General features: G+C 49.8%; 1 protein-coding gene across 1 annotated transcript; it reads left to right on the top strand.

Annotated features, from left to right (window-relative positions):
* The first annotated feature begins 3,711 nt into the window (after positions 1 to 3,711).
* Positions 3,712 to 13,247, top strand: AJUBA (ajuba LIM protein). The gene is made up of 8 exons (XM_007951179.1): positions 3,712 to 4,747; positions 7,457 to 7,558; positions 9,246 to 9,313; positions 9,440 to 9,502; positions 10,301 to 10,431; positions 10,515 to 10,566; positions 11,278 to 11,346; positions 13,122 to 13,247. The coding sequence occupies exons 1-8, from the start codon at positions 3,712 to 3,714 to the stop codon at positions 13,245 to 13,247; spliced, it is 1,647 nt and encodes a 548-aa protein (XP_007949370.1).
* Positions 13,248 to 17,487: the final 4,240 nt, after the last annotated feature.

Here is a 17,487-nt window from a genome sequence, read left to right as displayed (position 1 = left end):
TGAGGCTTAGTTTTCATGTCCCACCAGCAGCTGCTCTCCCACTGTGTGATTAAGCAGTATACACAGCTTTGTAGCTATTTCTTACTCCTGTCAAGCCAAACTGTTTAGGAGTGGGAGTGTGTGTGTGTGTGTGTGTGTGTATGGGAGAGAAGCACAGAATTTATTCATCTTTAATGGACTAAGAAGTAAAAATTTCTTTATATGCATTCATTCAACAAATACCGATTGCTAACTATGGGTGAAGCACTGTGCTAGGTGCTATTGATGCAATGTTGATCAGATGTCGATCATGTATTTTATTGTCTAGTCAGGAAGTTGGGCATTACGTATGCAGTGAAATGAATTGTGATAAGGGTAATGATAGGGGTGTGCAGGGTGCAATGGAAGCATGTAACAGAGCTGTTTAACCTACTCTTGGGGTCAGGAAAGGCTTCTTAGAGGGAGTGATGTTTAAATTGCTGCCTGAAAGATGGGGATGAGTTGACCAGAAGGGAAAGGGAGGTCAAGGGGAGGTTCCAGACATAACGAATAGCAAATGCATAGCCCAGAGGCAGGAGAGAGCAGAGAAAAAGTCCAGCACTGCAGAAGAGTTTGAGAAGGGGATGATGTAGGGAGACCTTGTAAACCATATTAAAGAGTATAGGCTTTAGCTGAAGGGCAGTAAGAAATCACTGGAAGGTTTTAAGCAGGGAAATGAGATGATGAGTTTTGTCTTTCAGAAGAATCACTTGACCTCAGGGTTTTAGAGTGGATTGGCAGGAGCAAGACTCAGCAGGGAAACTTTTGCAGTGGTTCAGGAGAGAAAAGATGGTGGACTGACATATGTAGTGGTGATGAGGAAAGGATAGGTTTGAAATATATTTGTTGTTGTTATGTGCCCTCGAGTCAGCCCTGACTCGTAGCAACCCCTCCTTGGGTTTCCAAGGCAGTATCACTATAGAAATAGATTGCCCAACCTTCCTTCCGAGGAGTGGTTCAAACCCACCAGCCTTCTGGTTAGCAGTCAAGTGCCTCAGGCACTACGCTACCAGAGGTCCTGAAATATATTTGGAAAGCAAAGTTGTCTTGGTGATTGCTTGGATTTGACCATTAAGGGAGAGGGAGGACACAGGTTGATGCTCAGAATTCCACTTATGGAGCTAAGTGGTTAATGGTGCCATTTACTCAGGGAATGCTGGAGGAGCTAGTTTCAAGGAGGCAAGGAAGATGAAGTCATTTTAAGGCATAGGATGCTTTTGAGACAACCAAGTGGAGATGCTAGTAGTCAGGTGAGTTTTTAAGTCCAAAATTCTGGGGTGGACATAGAGATTTGGAAGTTACCTGTATAAAGATGGTAACTGAAGCCCTGGAGATGGAGAAGAGGGTCTGTGGGGCTTCCAGGTCAGTTCAGAATGCAAACAGCTGGCCCTAGGTTGTGAGCTGTACTGCAGTACTAGTTATCTTGCACCCTTCTTCCCCTTCACTTGTCCCTGCTTTCTATTACTCCCTGAAAACACAAACTGCTGAACTCAGCTGTGCCCATTGCTAACACCACCAACTCCTGGATGGGCCTCCTTTAATGGCTTCTCAACTTTTCATAGGATTTACTCTTCCATCCTTCCCCCAAAAGATCAAAGCTTCCAAATATTTGAGGCTGTACAGATATTTTGGATGTAAGTAATTGGGAGGAAGAATTCAGGTCCTACCCCTTCTGTCACTTCCTCAAACACTTGGAGACAGGAAAGGAGCAGCAGCCTTAGGGTTAATTCTGAAGACACTGCTCACTGTACTTTCTGGAGCCAACCTGTTAGCCCTTCACCCTCTCAGTCCTCCCTGCTTCCAGTCTAATAGTAAACTCTCCTCAGGATCAGAGAAAAGCTGACGGCTTGACCAGGGGAAATACAGAGGCTGCTTCTCAGGAGAGATGGGGTCAGGGAGACAAAGCAGCTGGGACAAAGAAACCAAATAGTTTGTGCCAAATTAATTTCCCAAAGGGTATCGGCCTCCTTTCCTTCCCCATTCCCCAAGGCTACACTAAGATTATAAAGGGTGTCTAATGGTGGCATGAAAATAATATGCATCATTTGCTTGCATATCATTTTCATATTCACTTACCAACAAAATACAAAAGAGTCATTTTCCTTCGCATTCTACCTTCTCCACCTCTTACCTCTGATGTGCTAGTTTGGGCAAAATAAGTTGATTGATATTTAATTAGGTAGGTTCAGCCTTAGCCACGGTTATTCTTGATCTTTCCAGTAGGGCAAATACTAGCCTCTTCCTTTTCCACCCTGATCATTCTCACTTGCTATCTACTCTAACTGGCACTTCCTTTGTTCCTTTTAAGTTGGTAGTTGCTCTTTATAACCAATCTCTTGTGGCCCAATCAAGCTCTAAAACCAGGCGGCCTATCCATGTAGTCAGTCACTCACTCACTGCGGTGGAGTCGGACCAACTCAGAGCGACCCCTCCTTGGGTTTCCAAGGCAGTATCGCTACGGAAGCAGATTGCCCCATCTTCCTTCCCAGCCTATCCATGTAGTCATCTGAAATATTTGCTAAAAATCTCATTTCCTAACACCAGCGAGGGTCTATCCATCACTATCCTAGCCAGAGAGGTAAGGGTACCAAACCTTTTCCTCACTCCTTTTTCTTTAGAAACACTAACTTGCACGCGCTCTCAGCACCGTCATGGGAGCTTTGAGTCCAGAAAGTGGTTCTTTATTGCAGACTATCTACTTGTCTCTCATTCTGTTTTACACAAGTTTGTCTTTTTTCTTTATCCATTCTTGGACAGCTGCACCGCCCACGCTCTCGTTTGCTTCCTCTCTCCCTTTTTTCGCTCGCTACCTGTCTTCCATCACCTATCAGGGGCTTCCTCGCTTTTCACGACTGTCTTCACGTCCACGCCTCTGAACCTCTTTATAAATCTACTTTTTTTTTCTCCCTGTCTTCCTTCTTATGTCTCTCTCCATGTCTCAGCACTCTGTATCAGTCTCTCTCCATCTCTCCCACAGTTTTCACACTAGGAACAAAGTCACGGTATGTGCGCAGAACATGCCTGCTGTCGCTCCGTCTGAGAACGCGACATTCCATCGTGTCCCTCCGCGCATTCCAACTACAAAGAGTCCCCTTCCTCGACACACACACACTTTCTCGTTCCAGTTCGTGAGGGATATAGTAGCAGCTTCCCAAACTGCCCCTTGCCTTCTTTCGCCTTCAGTCGGCAGATGTCCACCTCCAAGACACAACAGCGCCAAACCCCCCCCATTCGGCGTACCAGAGATCCCTGCGCAGACACCCCCCCTCTCTCCTGCTCGCAAACGCGGCGCTCCGCCCTTCCCGGAAAGTAGATCCGGCCAGGCAGACAAAAGTTTGGGAGAGAAGTCTTAGTCTGTGCGGTGTGTGAGAGTGAGGGGGGCGGGCGTGGAGGCCGGGACCGTGGGGCAGCAGGGCTAGTCGACGCATGAACAGATAGACCGGCGGACAGGACAGCTGCGGCCGTAGGCCTTTCCAGCCCCGCTAAACCCCTGATGCGCGGGAGGACGCAGCCCCTCTCGCTGGGGGATGCTGCAGGATTCCTGGCGCCGGGCATCCTGGCTGCCCGCTAAGCCCCTGTGCCCGCCCTGCGTCCCTGGGGAACTAGAGTCCGGCCACAGGGGAAGAGAAGCGGCCACCGAAACGCTGCAGGGTGCCGGGCAGGGAAGGGGCTGCAGGCCCCAGACCCGAGGGCATGGAGCGGTTAGGGGAGAAAGCCAGTCGTCTGCTGGAGAAGTTAAGACTCTCGGACTCCGGCAGCGCTAAGTTCGGCCGCAGAAAGGGTGAATCTAGCCGGTCTGGGTCCGATGGGACCCCTGGGCCGAGCAAGGGGCGACAGAGTGGGTTGGGAGGACCTAGGAAATCCGGGCCCCGAGGAGCTTCTGGGGGACACGGGGATGAGCCGTTGGAGCCGACTCGAGAGCAAGGCCCCCTGGACGCTGATCGGAACCCGCGCAGCTCCTTTGAGGCGCAGCGCTACGAAGGTGCCTTTCCCGGGGGGCCGCCCCCGACCCGGGCCTTGCCTCTACCTCAGTCATTGCCCCCCGACTTTCGCCTGGAGACTACGGCGCCGGCCCTGAGCCCCCGCTCCAGCTTCGCCAGTAGCTCGGCCAGCGATGCGAGCAAGCCGTCCAGTCCCCGGGGCAGCCTGCTGCTGGACGGGGCGGGGGCTGGCGGAGCCGGAGGTAGCCGGCCCTGCAGCAATCGCACCAGCGGCATCAGCATGGGCTACGACCAGCGCCACGGTAGTCCTCTGCCCGTCGGGCCGTGCCTGTTTGGCCCGCCCCTGGCCGGGGCTCCAGCAGGTTATTCCTCTGGAGGGGTCTCCCCCGCCTACCCGGAGCTCCATGCCGCCCTGGACCGACTGTGCGCTCACCGGCCCGCGGGGTTCGGCTGCCAGGAGAGCCGCCACTCGTATCCCCCGGCACTGGGCAGCCCCGGAGCTCTAGCCGGGGCTGGAGTGGGAGCGCCGGGGCCCTTGGAGAGACGCGGGGCGCAACCTGGACGACACTCGGTGACCGGCTATGGAGACTGCGCCGTGGGCGCCCGCTATCAGGATGAGCTAACAGCGTTGCTGCGTCTGGCGGTGGGCACGAGTGGGCGAGAAGCCGGCGCCGGGGGGGAGCCCTCGGGGATTGAGCCGTCGGGTGCGGAGGAGCCGCCAGGACCCTTTGCTCCGGAGGCCGCTCGGGCCCGGATGCGGGAGCAGGAGACCAGAGAGGACTACTACGGTAAGAGAGAAAATAAATGATTAGGGACCAAAAGGGACACCCGTCTCCGCATTCGGTTCCCCACTACCCGGACGGCTGAAATTGCTGGTGCCCCCAGGTTAAAGGCGGAGACGCGGAGGTAGAAAAGAGGCACGAAGGGCAGAGCGCTTTCTGGAACGTCCCACGGGGTTTCAAATAGACCAGGGCACCTAGTTCCTGCTAAACTTAACCCCCCTGGTCATCTCATGAGTCCTGATTTCTCGAATAGTAGAACCTCGGGTTCTTTTGGTAGAAGGCTTCGTAGGGAGGGGACCCAGTGTGGCGGTAAGAACATACCCCATCTTGCCTCCCCCCCCCCACGGCGGTGCCCCTGCAGGCTTCTGCGTGCGGCGCCCCCACCCGGCCCAGGCTCCACCCCCAGGAATTCGGGGAATGCACGGATTGGGGGGCGGGGCGGGCGAGCCGGGTGCGTGCCGGCTCCTGCCCCAGCGCTCCAGGTGCTCCGGGCGGGGCGGGCTGCGGCGGCGCTGGGCGACGCAGGAGTTTTGGGGGGTGGGGGAATGCTTTCTCGCGGTCGCGGAGCCGTGGCCGCTGTCGTGGAAATGGAAGCTGGGCGGTAGGATGGAGCACCTAGGGCGAGAAGTGGAGACCCAACTGCTGCCCCGCCCCGTTCTAATGGCTCCATGCGTGCGTGGGCTTTTAAGGGAAGGAGACCGGTCGTGCCAGCTCTATTTTCCCTGTCCTCCGGAAGTCAGGGCAGAAGCCATGACCATTGGAACACCATCCCCCTTGGCTGGGTAACAATCCTGTGTAACTGCCAAGAATAATTTAATCTGGAGTTCTGGCTATCACCTGCCCTGAACTCAGACTAGAAGTTGCCCCTTACTTCCTGTTGCTGTTAAGGAAACCTGGTCGCTGTCTCCCCTCCCCCACTGGGTTAATTTCAACAAGTATTGATTATATATTTCAGCTGTAGGAGATACTGTGATCTTTTGACCAAAACACACAGGAACCACTGCACTATATATTAGAAAAATATATATATATACGTATGTATATATGTGCTAATCTGATAGTGGAGAGCTCAGCCCCAGACATTTCCTTCCCACCTTTTTTTTCTCATCACCCATGCCCTTGCCTTGGACCCCATGCTCTAGAACTCTGGCTAGAAATGTGAATGTTTCCTTGAGAAACAGCCAGGAAAGGATGGATGGGAGGAAAATTCAGAGGTAACTAGGCTGCAGATTGGAAGGGCCTTCTCTAGTTCACTTCCAACCCCATTCAGAAAAGCCCAGGGCAGATGATGCTAAACCACTTTGGTCAGGGAGGCTGAGACACAAGGGCCCTTTTCACAGTTTCCTTTTGTGGCCCAGGAGAAGGGGGCTTGGTGGAAGAAAGTCTCTGTGGCTTAACCAAAGAGTAAGACAGGAACTCGGAGGGAGTGCGATTAAATGGCAGGAAGAACCTAAGTGTGGGTGTGCTTAGGGAGGTGAGGCAGAGATGTCTGAGCAGTTTCCCCTTGTCTTCCCACAGTGCCCAAGGCTTCCCAAACAGGTGGCTCTGACAAGGTCCCCTGATACACAGTCCAGGGGCAGATCTTCTCCCTGGGGGTCAGGTTGCCTACCCTGACAGAGCCCCTGCAGGTTTCTGTGCCTCCAGCCCCAACCTGACTTACTCTCCTACTCCTGCTCCTAGTAGGGGCCCTCTTCCTTGGCTACTGCCTTGCCCAGCTGCCAGAGGGTGGGAGCAGGACAGGCCTGGGCCCATCAATTACTGCAGCTGCTGCACGGGCTCTCAAGCCCCTGGGCAAAGACTGGGATGGGCCCCAACAGGCAGGGAGTGTGGCAGTGTGCCGAGGGGGAGAGGTGGGGCGGGGTGAGGCGCACCCGTTGGGATCTGCTCCCCAAAGACAGGCCCTAGCCCTCACTCATGGGCCTGGAATTGGGGAGTGGAGGGAGGAAGGAACACACCCAGGAAAAGTGAGTACCAGAGCCAGGTGTATGTATTTTAGATATTTTAGGGGGTTATCTGGGAAGAGCAGTTAAGCTCTTGTCTCTGCTGTGGTAGAAGGGAAGCATTAGGGGTTCTGCCACCCTTCTGTGCCCCTCATCTTTCTTATGCCACCCTCATCCCTAAAATACATCCTGCATTCTCAGCAGCCACTTCCCCACAAGGGCTGTGTGCATATGGTCTGCTCTGCCACAGAGTCCTCTCCTAGCCATATCCTTCCTTTCCATCTTTGGAAGCCTGGAAATAACAGAACAAGAGAAATCAGTATGTAGCTGAATAGCAGCTCATTTTACAGATGAGGGAACTGAGGTCGCAGAGAGGCTTTCTGAAAGGCCCTGGCCTGTTTTCACCAGTTCTCCTGAATCTCTCTGTGGACTAGCATTCAACAAAAATTGTAATAATCTGAAATGCAGGGACCATGTCTTTGACTTTCTCTTATTTCCTACAGTATTGAGCACTGTATTGGGCACAAAATAGATGTTCAGAAATATGTTGATTAATCAGTAAACAAGAACGGTCTGTGTAGCCAAGATCTTTCTGCATCCCATTTCTTGCTGCGCTCCTTTCCCAGAAGTGAGTTAAGTGTCATCTTTCCCCCGAAACTGTCTTTGGTGGTCCTCTGGCACACTCAGGGAAGAGCAGGCATGAATGAGTGGGATTCATACTGGACATGAGCTGGAAAGTGAAGTGTGATGCTGACAACCTCTTCTCTCCCCTCAGGCACCTGTATCAAGTGCAACAAAGGCATCTACGGGCAGAGCAACGCCTGCCAGGCCCTGGACAGCCTCTACCACACCCAGTGCTTTGTCTGCTGCTCCTGTGGTAAGTGCAGCCCGCCAGGCCTGGACCAGGGCCTAGACCTCTAGCACCCTTCTGTCCACCACACATGCACTCACAAGTGCTTAGGGAAACTGGAGGAGAACTTTTGCCTCTTCATTTGCTTACCAAGCACCAGCCATCAGGTCCCCGCCATGCTTGTTGACCACCGCGGCTGCCTCACTTCCATCCTGCTTCCCCAGTCTGTGCTCTACCTGTTTCTCCCCCTGCCTCATTGGGTCTGCTTTCTGGAGTCTCTTCCTTTTTTCCTTATTCCTGTAGTTGATCTTCCTCCTCCTCAGTCCTCCCTTACGCTGTTCAGCCTCTTTCCTTCCCTCTGTCCCTCTCTCTTTCTTCTGTCTCCCTGATTGCCCAGCCTGGACTCCCGCCCGGCCCTCTGGTCTCTCCTTGGTGGGGTTTGGTCTTGGGCAGCCGGAGTTGCCTGGGGCGACAGTGAAAGACAGGAATGTGGGGAGGGGGGAGTAGGCTGGGGGAGTGAGGAGCCATGGGGGGCAGAGAGGGGGGTTTTCTCTTGGCTGGTCAGAGTTCAGCCACCTCAGTAGAGTGCAGGCCACCGGGCCATGCCAAGCTGATGACATCACGTTCCAGGAATGCCCGCTGCTGTTAGCTCTGGAGGCCCGCTTGGGGTGGGGGTGCTCCCAGCAGCCTTAACTCCCCTGCCCCTCCCACAGCACCCCCTCCCCACGGCTTGCCCATTCTGATTCCTTTGCTAAACCTTTAATCTCCTATCTCTGCCTGTCTGACTCCAGCACTCAGCTTTTCTCTCCCTCCTCCAGCCTCTGCCTGAATCTCTATCTAGGCTCATCTGTTTGTCTGTCCTTCTGTTTATAGGGCATCTTCTGAGTATGCCTCTCTTTTCCTCTTCTCTGTCTCATGCTCTAAGTCAGCTTTTATAAATCACTAGGCAGAGCTGGAAGTAGAGAATTGAAAGAGGGTAAAGTGAGTACCTTTCCCATTCCTTGCCCTGCTCTCAGTCCTTCCCTACCCTGACAATTTAGACACCCCAGAGCAGTTCCTGGGTGTAGCATAAGGGAATGGTCCTGCCTTGTCTGTTTGCAGAGGACTGTGGAGACATTGGGTCTCTCTAATCTTGGAAAAGCAGCCTGGTGCAGCAGGAAAGGGGACTGGCTTTGCTCCTAAACTAAGCACTTTGTCCCCAGTAGTAATTCCAATATCTCCTGACCTCTGTGGAGCCTGTCCCCAGAGGGAGGGAGACGGGACTGAGAGCCAGGTAGCAAAGAGGGTCCTAGGTTGAAAGGTCCCAGAGGGCAAAGCCTGTGACAATGTGATTCTTGAGAATTGAATGGCACCTTGTTCATAGAGCTCCTTTACCAGGTACTCCAGTGTGTGGTCAGCTTTGCTTCCCGGAGTGGCCCCCCATACACCAAGTGCTGGAGAGGAAAGCACTCCCTTAGGGGGAGGTTCATGAAAAACTGTTGAAGAGGAGCAGTGAGCAGAGGACAGGGGAAGTTGGCTGGAACGAGGCCAAAGCAAATTGGACTTGCATCAGATGGGATTGTTATGTGGCAAGGGAGGACAGACAGCAGTTAGGAGGAAAATCACCAAATAAAGTCCAGATTTAAATATGCTGTATGGCATAGGGGAGGGTTGACCCCAGACTGGGGGAAGCCAGCTCCTCAGTAGGCTCCAGCCCCTTCTCTGCTGCTTCCAGGGCGAACTTTGCGTTGCAAGGCTTTCTACAGCGTCAATGGCTCTGTGTACTGTGAGGAAGATTATCTGGTGAGTGAGGGATCGTTCAGGCCTGGAATTGGCTCCTACATTGGAAATCCCTTGGTGGTGCACTGAGGTTGCACCAGCAGGGCATTCACAGTTTGGCAACGTCCTCCCTTCCTCTTTTCTTCTCAGTTTTCAGGGTTTCAGGAGGCAGCTGAGAAATGCTGTGTCTGTGGTCACTTGATTTTAGAGAAGGTAAGGAAAGTGTTTTCAGATGGGACTCTGTGAGGCTGAGAGGCCAAAGGTGGGAACAGGGCTAAATGGGCACTGAGAGAAGGTGGGAGCTGAAACCTATCACCAGATGAATCACTTTCATCCCATTCCTACTCAGAGCAACTGTTGACAGTGGTTTCCTTTTGTCCATGGAATCAGATAGCGTTCCTAACCCTGCTGTCCCAAGCTTCCATGACCTAGCACCTCCCTAATTCTGTAGGTACAGTTATGCCCTCTAGTCTGAACTAGGGGTGAGGGGTCTTGGGTCTTAACTTTTTTTCTACTGTTGACGAGGATGAGTTGGAATTTACTTTTCTTTTCTGTAGAGAGGGGTTAGATTAGATCAGAAGGTCTTAACCCTGATAGCAGATCACCTGGGAAAGAACTAAAATAATTCCAATGCCTGGGTCCCATCACCAGAAATTGTGATTTAATAGGCCTGAGGGAGAGGAGGCACACAGGCATTCATGTGCTTTGCTTTTTTTTTTTCAAAAAACATTTTATTGTGGTTTGGGTGCTTTGATGTTTTTTAAAAGCTCCCCATGTAATCTAATATGCAGCCAAAGTTGAGAAGCTCTGGGCTTACATGCTCTCTAAGACCTTTTTCAGGGTCTCTGCATGCCTTTTAGGACTCCTTAGTCCTCTCAGACTACAAGGCATTATTTTGGTAGGGTGCCAGGGGTTGGTTGAGGTTGGTCGTAGCAGCAGGCAACATAATGGATAGAGGGAGAGCTGGGACTGGGGCTGGGAGACTGACTCTCCTCCCATCTTGTGAGTCAGATCCTGCAGGCAATGGGGAAGTCCTATCACCCCGGCTGCTTCCGATGCATCGTTTGCAACAAGTGCCTGGATGGCATCCCCTTCACAGTGGATTTCTCCAACCAGGTGTACTGTGTCACTGACTACCACAAGTGAGTTCACCCCTTTGGGTACAGTATGGGGTTGGGCCCGGGGAGTCCTCAATCTCAGCTCATTTTTTCCTTTTCTTTTTCAGAAATTATGCCCCCAAATGTGCAGCCTGCGGCCAACCCATCCTCCCCTCAGAGGTCAGTATGTCTGGGTTTTCCTGAAGGGCAGCCAGCACTGCTGCCTCTGGGGAAGGGACAATACTGCTTGGCTTCCTGCGGGAAGTGGTGGTGCTGAGGAATGCACTCTGCAAAGATTCCCGTGTGACTCTGCCCTCGGTCACCACTCTGACCCTCACATCTGGCCTGGACGTGTCTGACAGCCTCCATCTCTTCTGTGCTTTGAGGTCAAGAAAACTTTGAGGAGGAAACTTTGAGGTCAAGGTCACCAGATCCCAGATGTAAGGGCTAGAAAAAGGTGGGAAAGACTCAGAAATTATCTAAATAAACTGTGTGCCAAGGTGTGCCTAGTGAGAGAAGTCACAAGCCAACGAGTAACCAGAACCTATTGGATCTCCTTGCCCCCAGCTAAGTCTGATTTACTGTGCTGCCTGCCCTCCCTTTCCTCTGCTTGCCTCACAGCTGGGAGAGTTGGGTAAGGCCAGGCCTCTATACAGAGAGAGAAAGATGAGGTCCCAGGTGGGGGTATGCTTTGCTAGAGCCACACCAGAGAGGTTGAGGGGGAAGTTCTGGTAGGCTTTTTGGAGGCCATCTCAAAAACTACTGATGATTGCAGAGAGGCTCAGGGGCCTTTGTATGATCTTCCCATTGGGGCAGGAGTGGGGCCTGTATAAGGGGATGAGATAGGGTTATTATGCTGCTCACATCCCCATGGGGATCTGTCTATTTCAGGGCTGTGAGGACATCGTGAGGGTGATATCCATGGACCGGGATTATCACTTTGAGTGCTACCACTGTGAGGTCAGTATTGGGGGCCAGGTTGCTGGAAGAGAATCGGAATGGGGGTTGTCGTTAGGTGCTGTCGAATTAATTCCGACTCCATTTATAACAGAAGAAAACACTGCCTGGTCCTCACATTTGATGCTATGTTTGAGCTCCTTGTTGTACCTACTGTGTTGATCCATGTCTTTGAAGGTTTTTTTCTTTTTCACTGATCCCCTACTTTACCAAGCATGATGTCTTTCTCCAGGGACTGGTCCCTCCTGATAACATGTCCAAAGTACATGAGATGCAGTCTTGCCATTCTCATTTCTAAGGAGCATTCTCCTGTATTTTCCCCAAGACAGATTTGTTTGTTCCTCTGGCAGTCCATGTATATTCAGTATTGTTTGCAACACCATAATTCAAATGTATCGATTCTTCTTTATTCATTGTCTTCTTATTTGTTGTCCAGCTGTCACATGCACAGGAGGCAATTGAAGATAAAATGGCTTGTGTCAGGCTCGCCTTAGTCCTCAAAGTGACATCTTTTGCTTTTAACACTTTCACACTTTTATGACCTGTGGGATATGCAGTGCCCACCTCTATTTTCTACCTCTGGGGTTTAGTGGGACTCTCCTAACACTTTTAGTGCATGCTGCCTTCTGGTGGAGGCCTGCATAACTCTGTGACTCTGAAGAAATGGGCCTCATCTTACCAACCCCAGCACCAGAGATCCCCTCGGGACATATGTGTCTCACTAATTGTATTGAAATTCCTATTACCTCAAAAAAAATTTTTTTTCCATCTCACTCAGGATGTCTTCCATTACTGGAAATACATGGTTTCAACAGAAAATTCAAATTCAGTCTTGAAATGGTTAAAGAGGTCTTGTGCAGCAGATCTGCCCAGTGCAACGTGTCTTTTGATTTCTTGACTCTTGCTTCCATGGTCTGTTGCTGTGGATCCAAGTGAAATGAAATCCTTGGCAGCTTTAATCTTTTCTCTGTTTATCTTAATGTTGCTTATTGGTCCAATTGTGAGGATTTTAGTTTTCTTTCTGTGAGGTGTAGTCCTTACTGAAGACTGTAGTCTTTGATCATCAATAAGTGTTTCAAGTCACCTTCACTTTCAGGAAGCAAAGTTATGTCATCAGCATATCGTTGTTGTTATGTGCCATCAAGTCAAACCTGACTCATAGCGACCCCTCCTTGGGTTTCCGAGGCAGTATCACTACGGAAGTAGGATTGCCCAACCTTCCTTCCGAGGAGTGTCAATGAGTCTTCCTCCAATCCTGATGCCATGTTGTTCTTCAGCTTCTTAGATTGTTTAGCATACAGCTTGGTTAAGTGTGGTGAAAAGACACAACCCTGACACACATCTTTCCTGATTTTAAGCAATAGAATAGGGGAGGGAGAAGAAAAAGTTGAGTTTTAGATTAGCTTGGCATCTATGGGAAAGATGAAAGGAATGGAAAACCAGGAAGGTGCTCTGATGTCTCTAATCCCATTTTCATCCTCCAGCCACTCTTCTGGTTGTGGTTGCTTAGTCCTTTCTGGATCTGGCTTCTCTAGAGTCAAGACTCTAGTTAACTGCTGGAAAGGGGGCCTGGTTCGTTATTCCTGCTGCAGCAGCGACACCTGGTGTCCAGCTGAAGTATTTTCTGATTTCTCCTGGAGCCCATCCCTTCTACCACAAGTTCCACAAACCTTTCTGCTAGCTGTCAGGAGTCTGGTGTTGAGTGAAGCATACTCCCAGAATGTCCTCCGTGTCCAGAGTGCCTGGGCTGGGGTGAAACAGGTGTTCTCCTTTCCTAGGATTGCCGGATGCAGCTGAGTGATGAGGAGGGCTGTTGCTGCTTCCCTCTGGATGGGCACTTGCTCTGCCACAGCTGTCACATACAGCGGCTCAACGCCCGACAGGCCCCTAGCAACTATATCTGAACTGCCGCCACCACCGCTGCCACCACCACCATTGACACACTCTTCTGGTCAGTGGGCCCTCAGGCGAGCAGAAGCAAGGAATGCATTCTGCTGGCCTGGGAGTAGATTCCTCTGGGAGGGCCCTAGGGCCAGAGACCCAAAGATTATGACATTCCAAATGATTGTAGACACAGAAACTTTCCCATTGCCGATGGGAATGACTGGCTTTCTCTGCATGTGTGCAGCCTGTGCTGTAGCTTATAGTCAGGCGCACACACAGGCAAATTCCAGTGCTTTCTGAATATCTGATTCCAATCTGTATCTCTAGTATATATTTGTGTGTAAGTCAAGCAATGTTTTGGTTCTCAATTACAGGAAAAGAGCGAGGACATCCTGGGAGCTCCTTGCTCTTTTGTTCTCCACATGTGTTAGATATGGGGCAAGCCATGTTAGATATGGGGCAAGCCAGGTTCCTACCACAGTATCTTACCTCTCCATCTGGATGAAGAAGTGGAGACTCAGTCTTTTAAATGAGTTATTTCTTGGCCTGTTCTAAGGAGTAGGAGAGCACCTCACCCCTCTGCTGGGAATGGGACCGGCTCTGGGTGAGCCTGCTACCTGTATTGCCCGTTTCTCAGGGACTCACATAGGCCTGGGGGAAGCAAGGTGGGTGCCTGTAATTGGTTCCTCTTCTCCTTAGCTGTGGGAGGTAATGTGTGGGTGTGCAGTTTGCTGGGTAGGACATCTGGGGAGCTTCAGGCTAGCCACGATCCCTGCACACTCCTCAGTCCTCCAGCCCCATGTATGCACACATGGTGTATTATCTCTTGTACACATGTAGGCTCACCCACACTCACACTCACTCCTGAGGTTACCTTCACACTTGGTTCCCTAGCTGAGCTCACCTCTCCAGATTGGCCATCTCTCAGAAGGACCCTAGGATTATATCTACTGCAACCCCAAACTTCTGGGATTCTGGGGAGCCAGAAGGAGCAAACCACTTTGATTTAGTTCTAGTCAGTTGGCTGAAACTAGTTCATCTAAAACTAGAGATCTTAAAATCCATTCACTGGAAATGTGTTGGCTTAAAAGTTCAGTCCACTTAATGATCAGTTTGCCAAAAGCTCAGTCCCCTTTTTGGATGTCTTTATATCCATTTAGGTGTCCAGTTCTTTTTGTCATGCTTTGGGTATTTCAAGGATTTATATCTATTCATCCAAGAATACTTCTGAGTTTTATAAATTATCAAATTTGCAGCACCTTGTAAATGATGAGATTGCTTCCTGCCTCTATGAATGTCTTTTTTTCTGTTAATCTACTTTTCACACACTTTTAAAAAGAGAAGTTTAAAGTTTCTAGCAATAAATATAATTGGTACAGACATTTTGTGTATTGTTTTATGTTTCCTAATTCAGTATTCCTTTACAAATTAGATGGTTTGAAAAATGCAGTGGAGCTCAGTACAGAGTTTGGCATAACTTCTATATTTCTGCTGTTAAAATGCCAATGTGTTCTAAACAAGCAAATAGGCATGTAGCATATTCAGTTGACTAACAATTCAAGGTTATGCAGACAACCACAGTAAAAAGTAAAAGGGTGAATCTAAGTCCTTTGAAATGCTGCAGATTTGATATTTATTTTAGACTGACTGTAGGTGAATTGGTTTTAGGCAAATTAATCTGGTAATCTTTGATCCTTAGTCTTCATTCCCTGCCACATGGAGTTTTATACTAGGAATGAGGACAGAAGTGTGACATTTGGGGTTATTCTAAGATGACTGCTGGCCAGCCTGGGAATTGCATAGAACAGCCCTCCCTCTAAAGAGTAAGAGTAAATGAAGAAGCTCTGAGTTCATCACTCCATGGCTTCCAGCCAAGCAATAGACACGGCATGTGGGGTGAACATTTACATCAGGTAGATACACTCCTTGGAGCGATCAATCATAGGAGAACAGAAGGGCAGTGTTTGCATAGGGAGACAGCTGGGAGGGGGGCAGGAGTGCAGGGGAGGGAAGGACACAGAGAAGAGGTAACTACAGGGAGGAAGTGGGAAGGGAGCTGTTACACTGGGGAATTATAGTCAATGTCATGAAACAAAATGTGTATTAACTGCTGTAATGGAAAATGAATTTGCTCTGTAAACTTTTACCCAAATCAAAATAAAAAGAAAAATATATGTATACTTTGAAAAAAAGCAGCTCTGAGTTCAGAGTCATACAGCTGAGGGCCAGAGGGGAAAAGTACACTTTTTTAGAGGAATATCTAACTAGATTACTTGGTCTACAGCTGGGGTTGCTTCTTCTGAACTATTGTTTATTAAAAAGTGAATACGAGAACCCTGTGACGGCCTTTTTGGCACCACGTTGCTCCTGCCCAGGCAATCCAGAGGAGTGTGAGTAGCTTTATGTCCACCCCCCTTCCCTTCTGTCTTTTTATTCTTGGAGATCTTGTCCACTCTGTCGCTCGGTGCCTTTGTTTCTCGCTGTGATCATGTTCCTCCGTTTCTGACTTCACTGACTCATTCCTTTCTAGGTGTATGCTGATCTGTTCCACTTTTGTGGCTCCCCAAGGCTCTGTTCTTGCCAGTGGGGCTTCTCTTTCCCTTCTTCCTGAGGAATAACAAGTGAGAGAACCTCTGCTGAGGACAGGCCCAAGGAAGGGCAGGCTACGAAGAGCAGCACAGCCGCCCCACGTCACCACTGGCAGGCTCCCAAGTGTACTCCATCTCAAGAGTGTCCTTTCTTCCTGTTAGGAGATTGCTCACCATTACTTCTAGCTTAACATTTACAGTTGAGGGTAAAAGGTTTATGGGATAAGGCCAAGGATACAGCAAAAGGTAGGCCTTGTTGGCCAACTTGCCATGTCATTTTCATCAACAGCTAGTAGTTATGAAATGGAAAAGGGGAAGAATGGAATGATTATAGGATCCATTTTAAGTCTCTTTAGAGGACAGTCCCAGGACAGTGCAGGTTTGTTTTTTTCCTCAATTGTGATTTGGGTGAACCTTCACAGAGCAAATTCATTTTCCATGCAGCAGTTCATACACATTTTGTTCCATGACATTGACTGCAGTCCCTATAATGGAATATCTCTTTTCCCACTACTTCCCTGTAGTTACCTCTTCCCTGTGTCCTTCTTTCCTATACATTCCTGCCCTCTGACTATCTCCCTGTGCAAATACTGCCCTCTGATTTCCCATGATTGATCTAAGGAGTGTGCCTACCTGGTGTAAATGTACACGTTATATGCGTGTCTATTGTCTGGCTAGGAGGTCTGGTAACACAGTGCCTAAGGCATCTGTCTGCTACCTGGAAGGTTGGTGATACAAACCCACCAGCCACTTTGTGGAAGCAAGACTGGGCAATCTACGTAAAGATTTACTGCCTGGGAAATCCATTGGGGGTCACGATGAGTTGCAATTGACTCAATGGCAGTGAGTGTATATATATATATTTTTTAATTGTCTGGCTGGAAGCCCCAGGAGTGAGTTTAATTTTAGGCCTGAAGGGTGACTAGGGGTTATAGTCTTGGGGGTTTCACCAGTCTCTATCAGACCAGTAAACCTGGCCTTTTTTCTGATTTTGAGTTTTGTTTCACATTGTTCTCCCACTCTCCAGGATCTCCTGCAGTGATCCCTTTCCAAGTGGTTGACAATGGCAGCCGGACACCATCTAGTTCCTCTGGTCTCATGGTCACGTAGGCTGAGGTTCGCATGATCCGCTAGTCCCTTGAACTAATTGTTTCCATGCATCTTTGGTTTTCTTCATTCTTCTTTGCTCTGAACAAGGATAGACCAATTGTTGCATCTACATAGGTGCTTATAAGCCTTTAGAGCCCAGTCACTACTCATACTCACCAAAGCAGGATGTAGAACAATATTCTACATGTTTTTGTCTAGTATGTTATGCCAATTGAACTTGGTGTCCCTTGAGACCGTGGTCCTGAGCCCACAGGTCCATCAACTTGTTCCTTCAGGGTGTTTGACTGTGGCAAAGAAGTCATAACTGCTCAGGGGTCAGGTTTTAAAAGCAGACTTCAGCTGTTTGCTCTGGCCAGCCCTATTCCCTATAGGTTTATCAAGAACAAGGCTAGTGATGGTTGTCTCTCTGCCTTACTCCTTGGAGACTTGACTGTCTCCCCACCACCACCTGGAGTTCTCAAGGCCTCAGGGAAATGGGTAAAATTCCATTTACATGTAGGCTGAGATTGTCCTCAGTCAAGGTGTTAGAGAAAGAACTATTTCCAGGCACATAAAGCCAGCT

Source organism: Orycteropus afer, unplaced genomic scaffold (assembly GCF_000298275.1).
Source record: "Orycteropus afer afer isolate SDZICR_OR568_19922 unplaced genomic scaffold, OryAfe1.0 scaffold00292, whole genome shotgun sequence".
Taxonomy (NCBI): Eukaryota; Metazoa; Chordata; class Mammalia; order Tubulidentata; family Orycteropodidae; genus Orycteropus; species Orycteropus afer.
This window is presented reverse-complemented; position numbering and strand designations above follow the sequence as displayed.

Bases quoted from the DNA above. Each gene is read 5' to 3' on its own strand.
- AJUBA (XM_007951179.1), top strand. From the start codon at position 3,712: ATGGAGCGGTTAGGGGAGAAAGCCAGTCGTCTGCTGGAGAAGTTAAGA. The intron at 9,314-9,439 runs GTGAGTGAGGGA...TTTTCTTCTCAG, and splicing joins ACTGTGAGGAAGATTATCTG to TTTTCAGGGTTTCAGGAGGC. The intron at 10,567-11,277 runs GTCAGTATGTCT...TGTCTATTTCAG, and splicing joins AACCCATCCTCCCCTCAGAG to GGCTGTGAGGACATCGTGAG.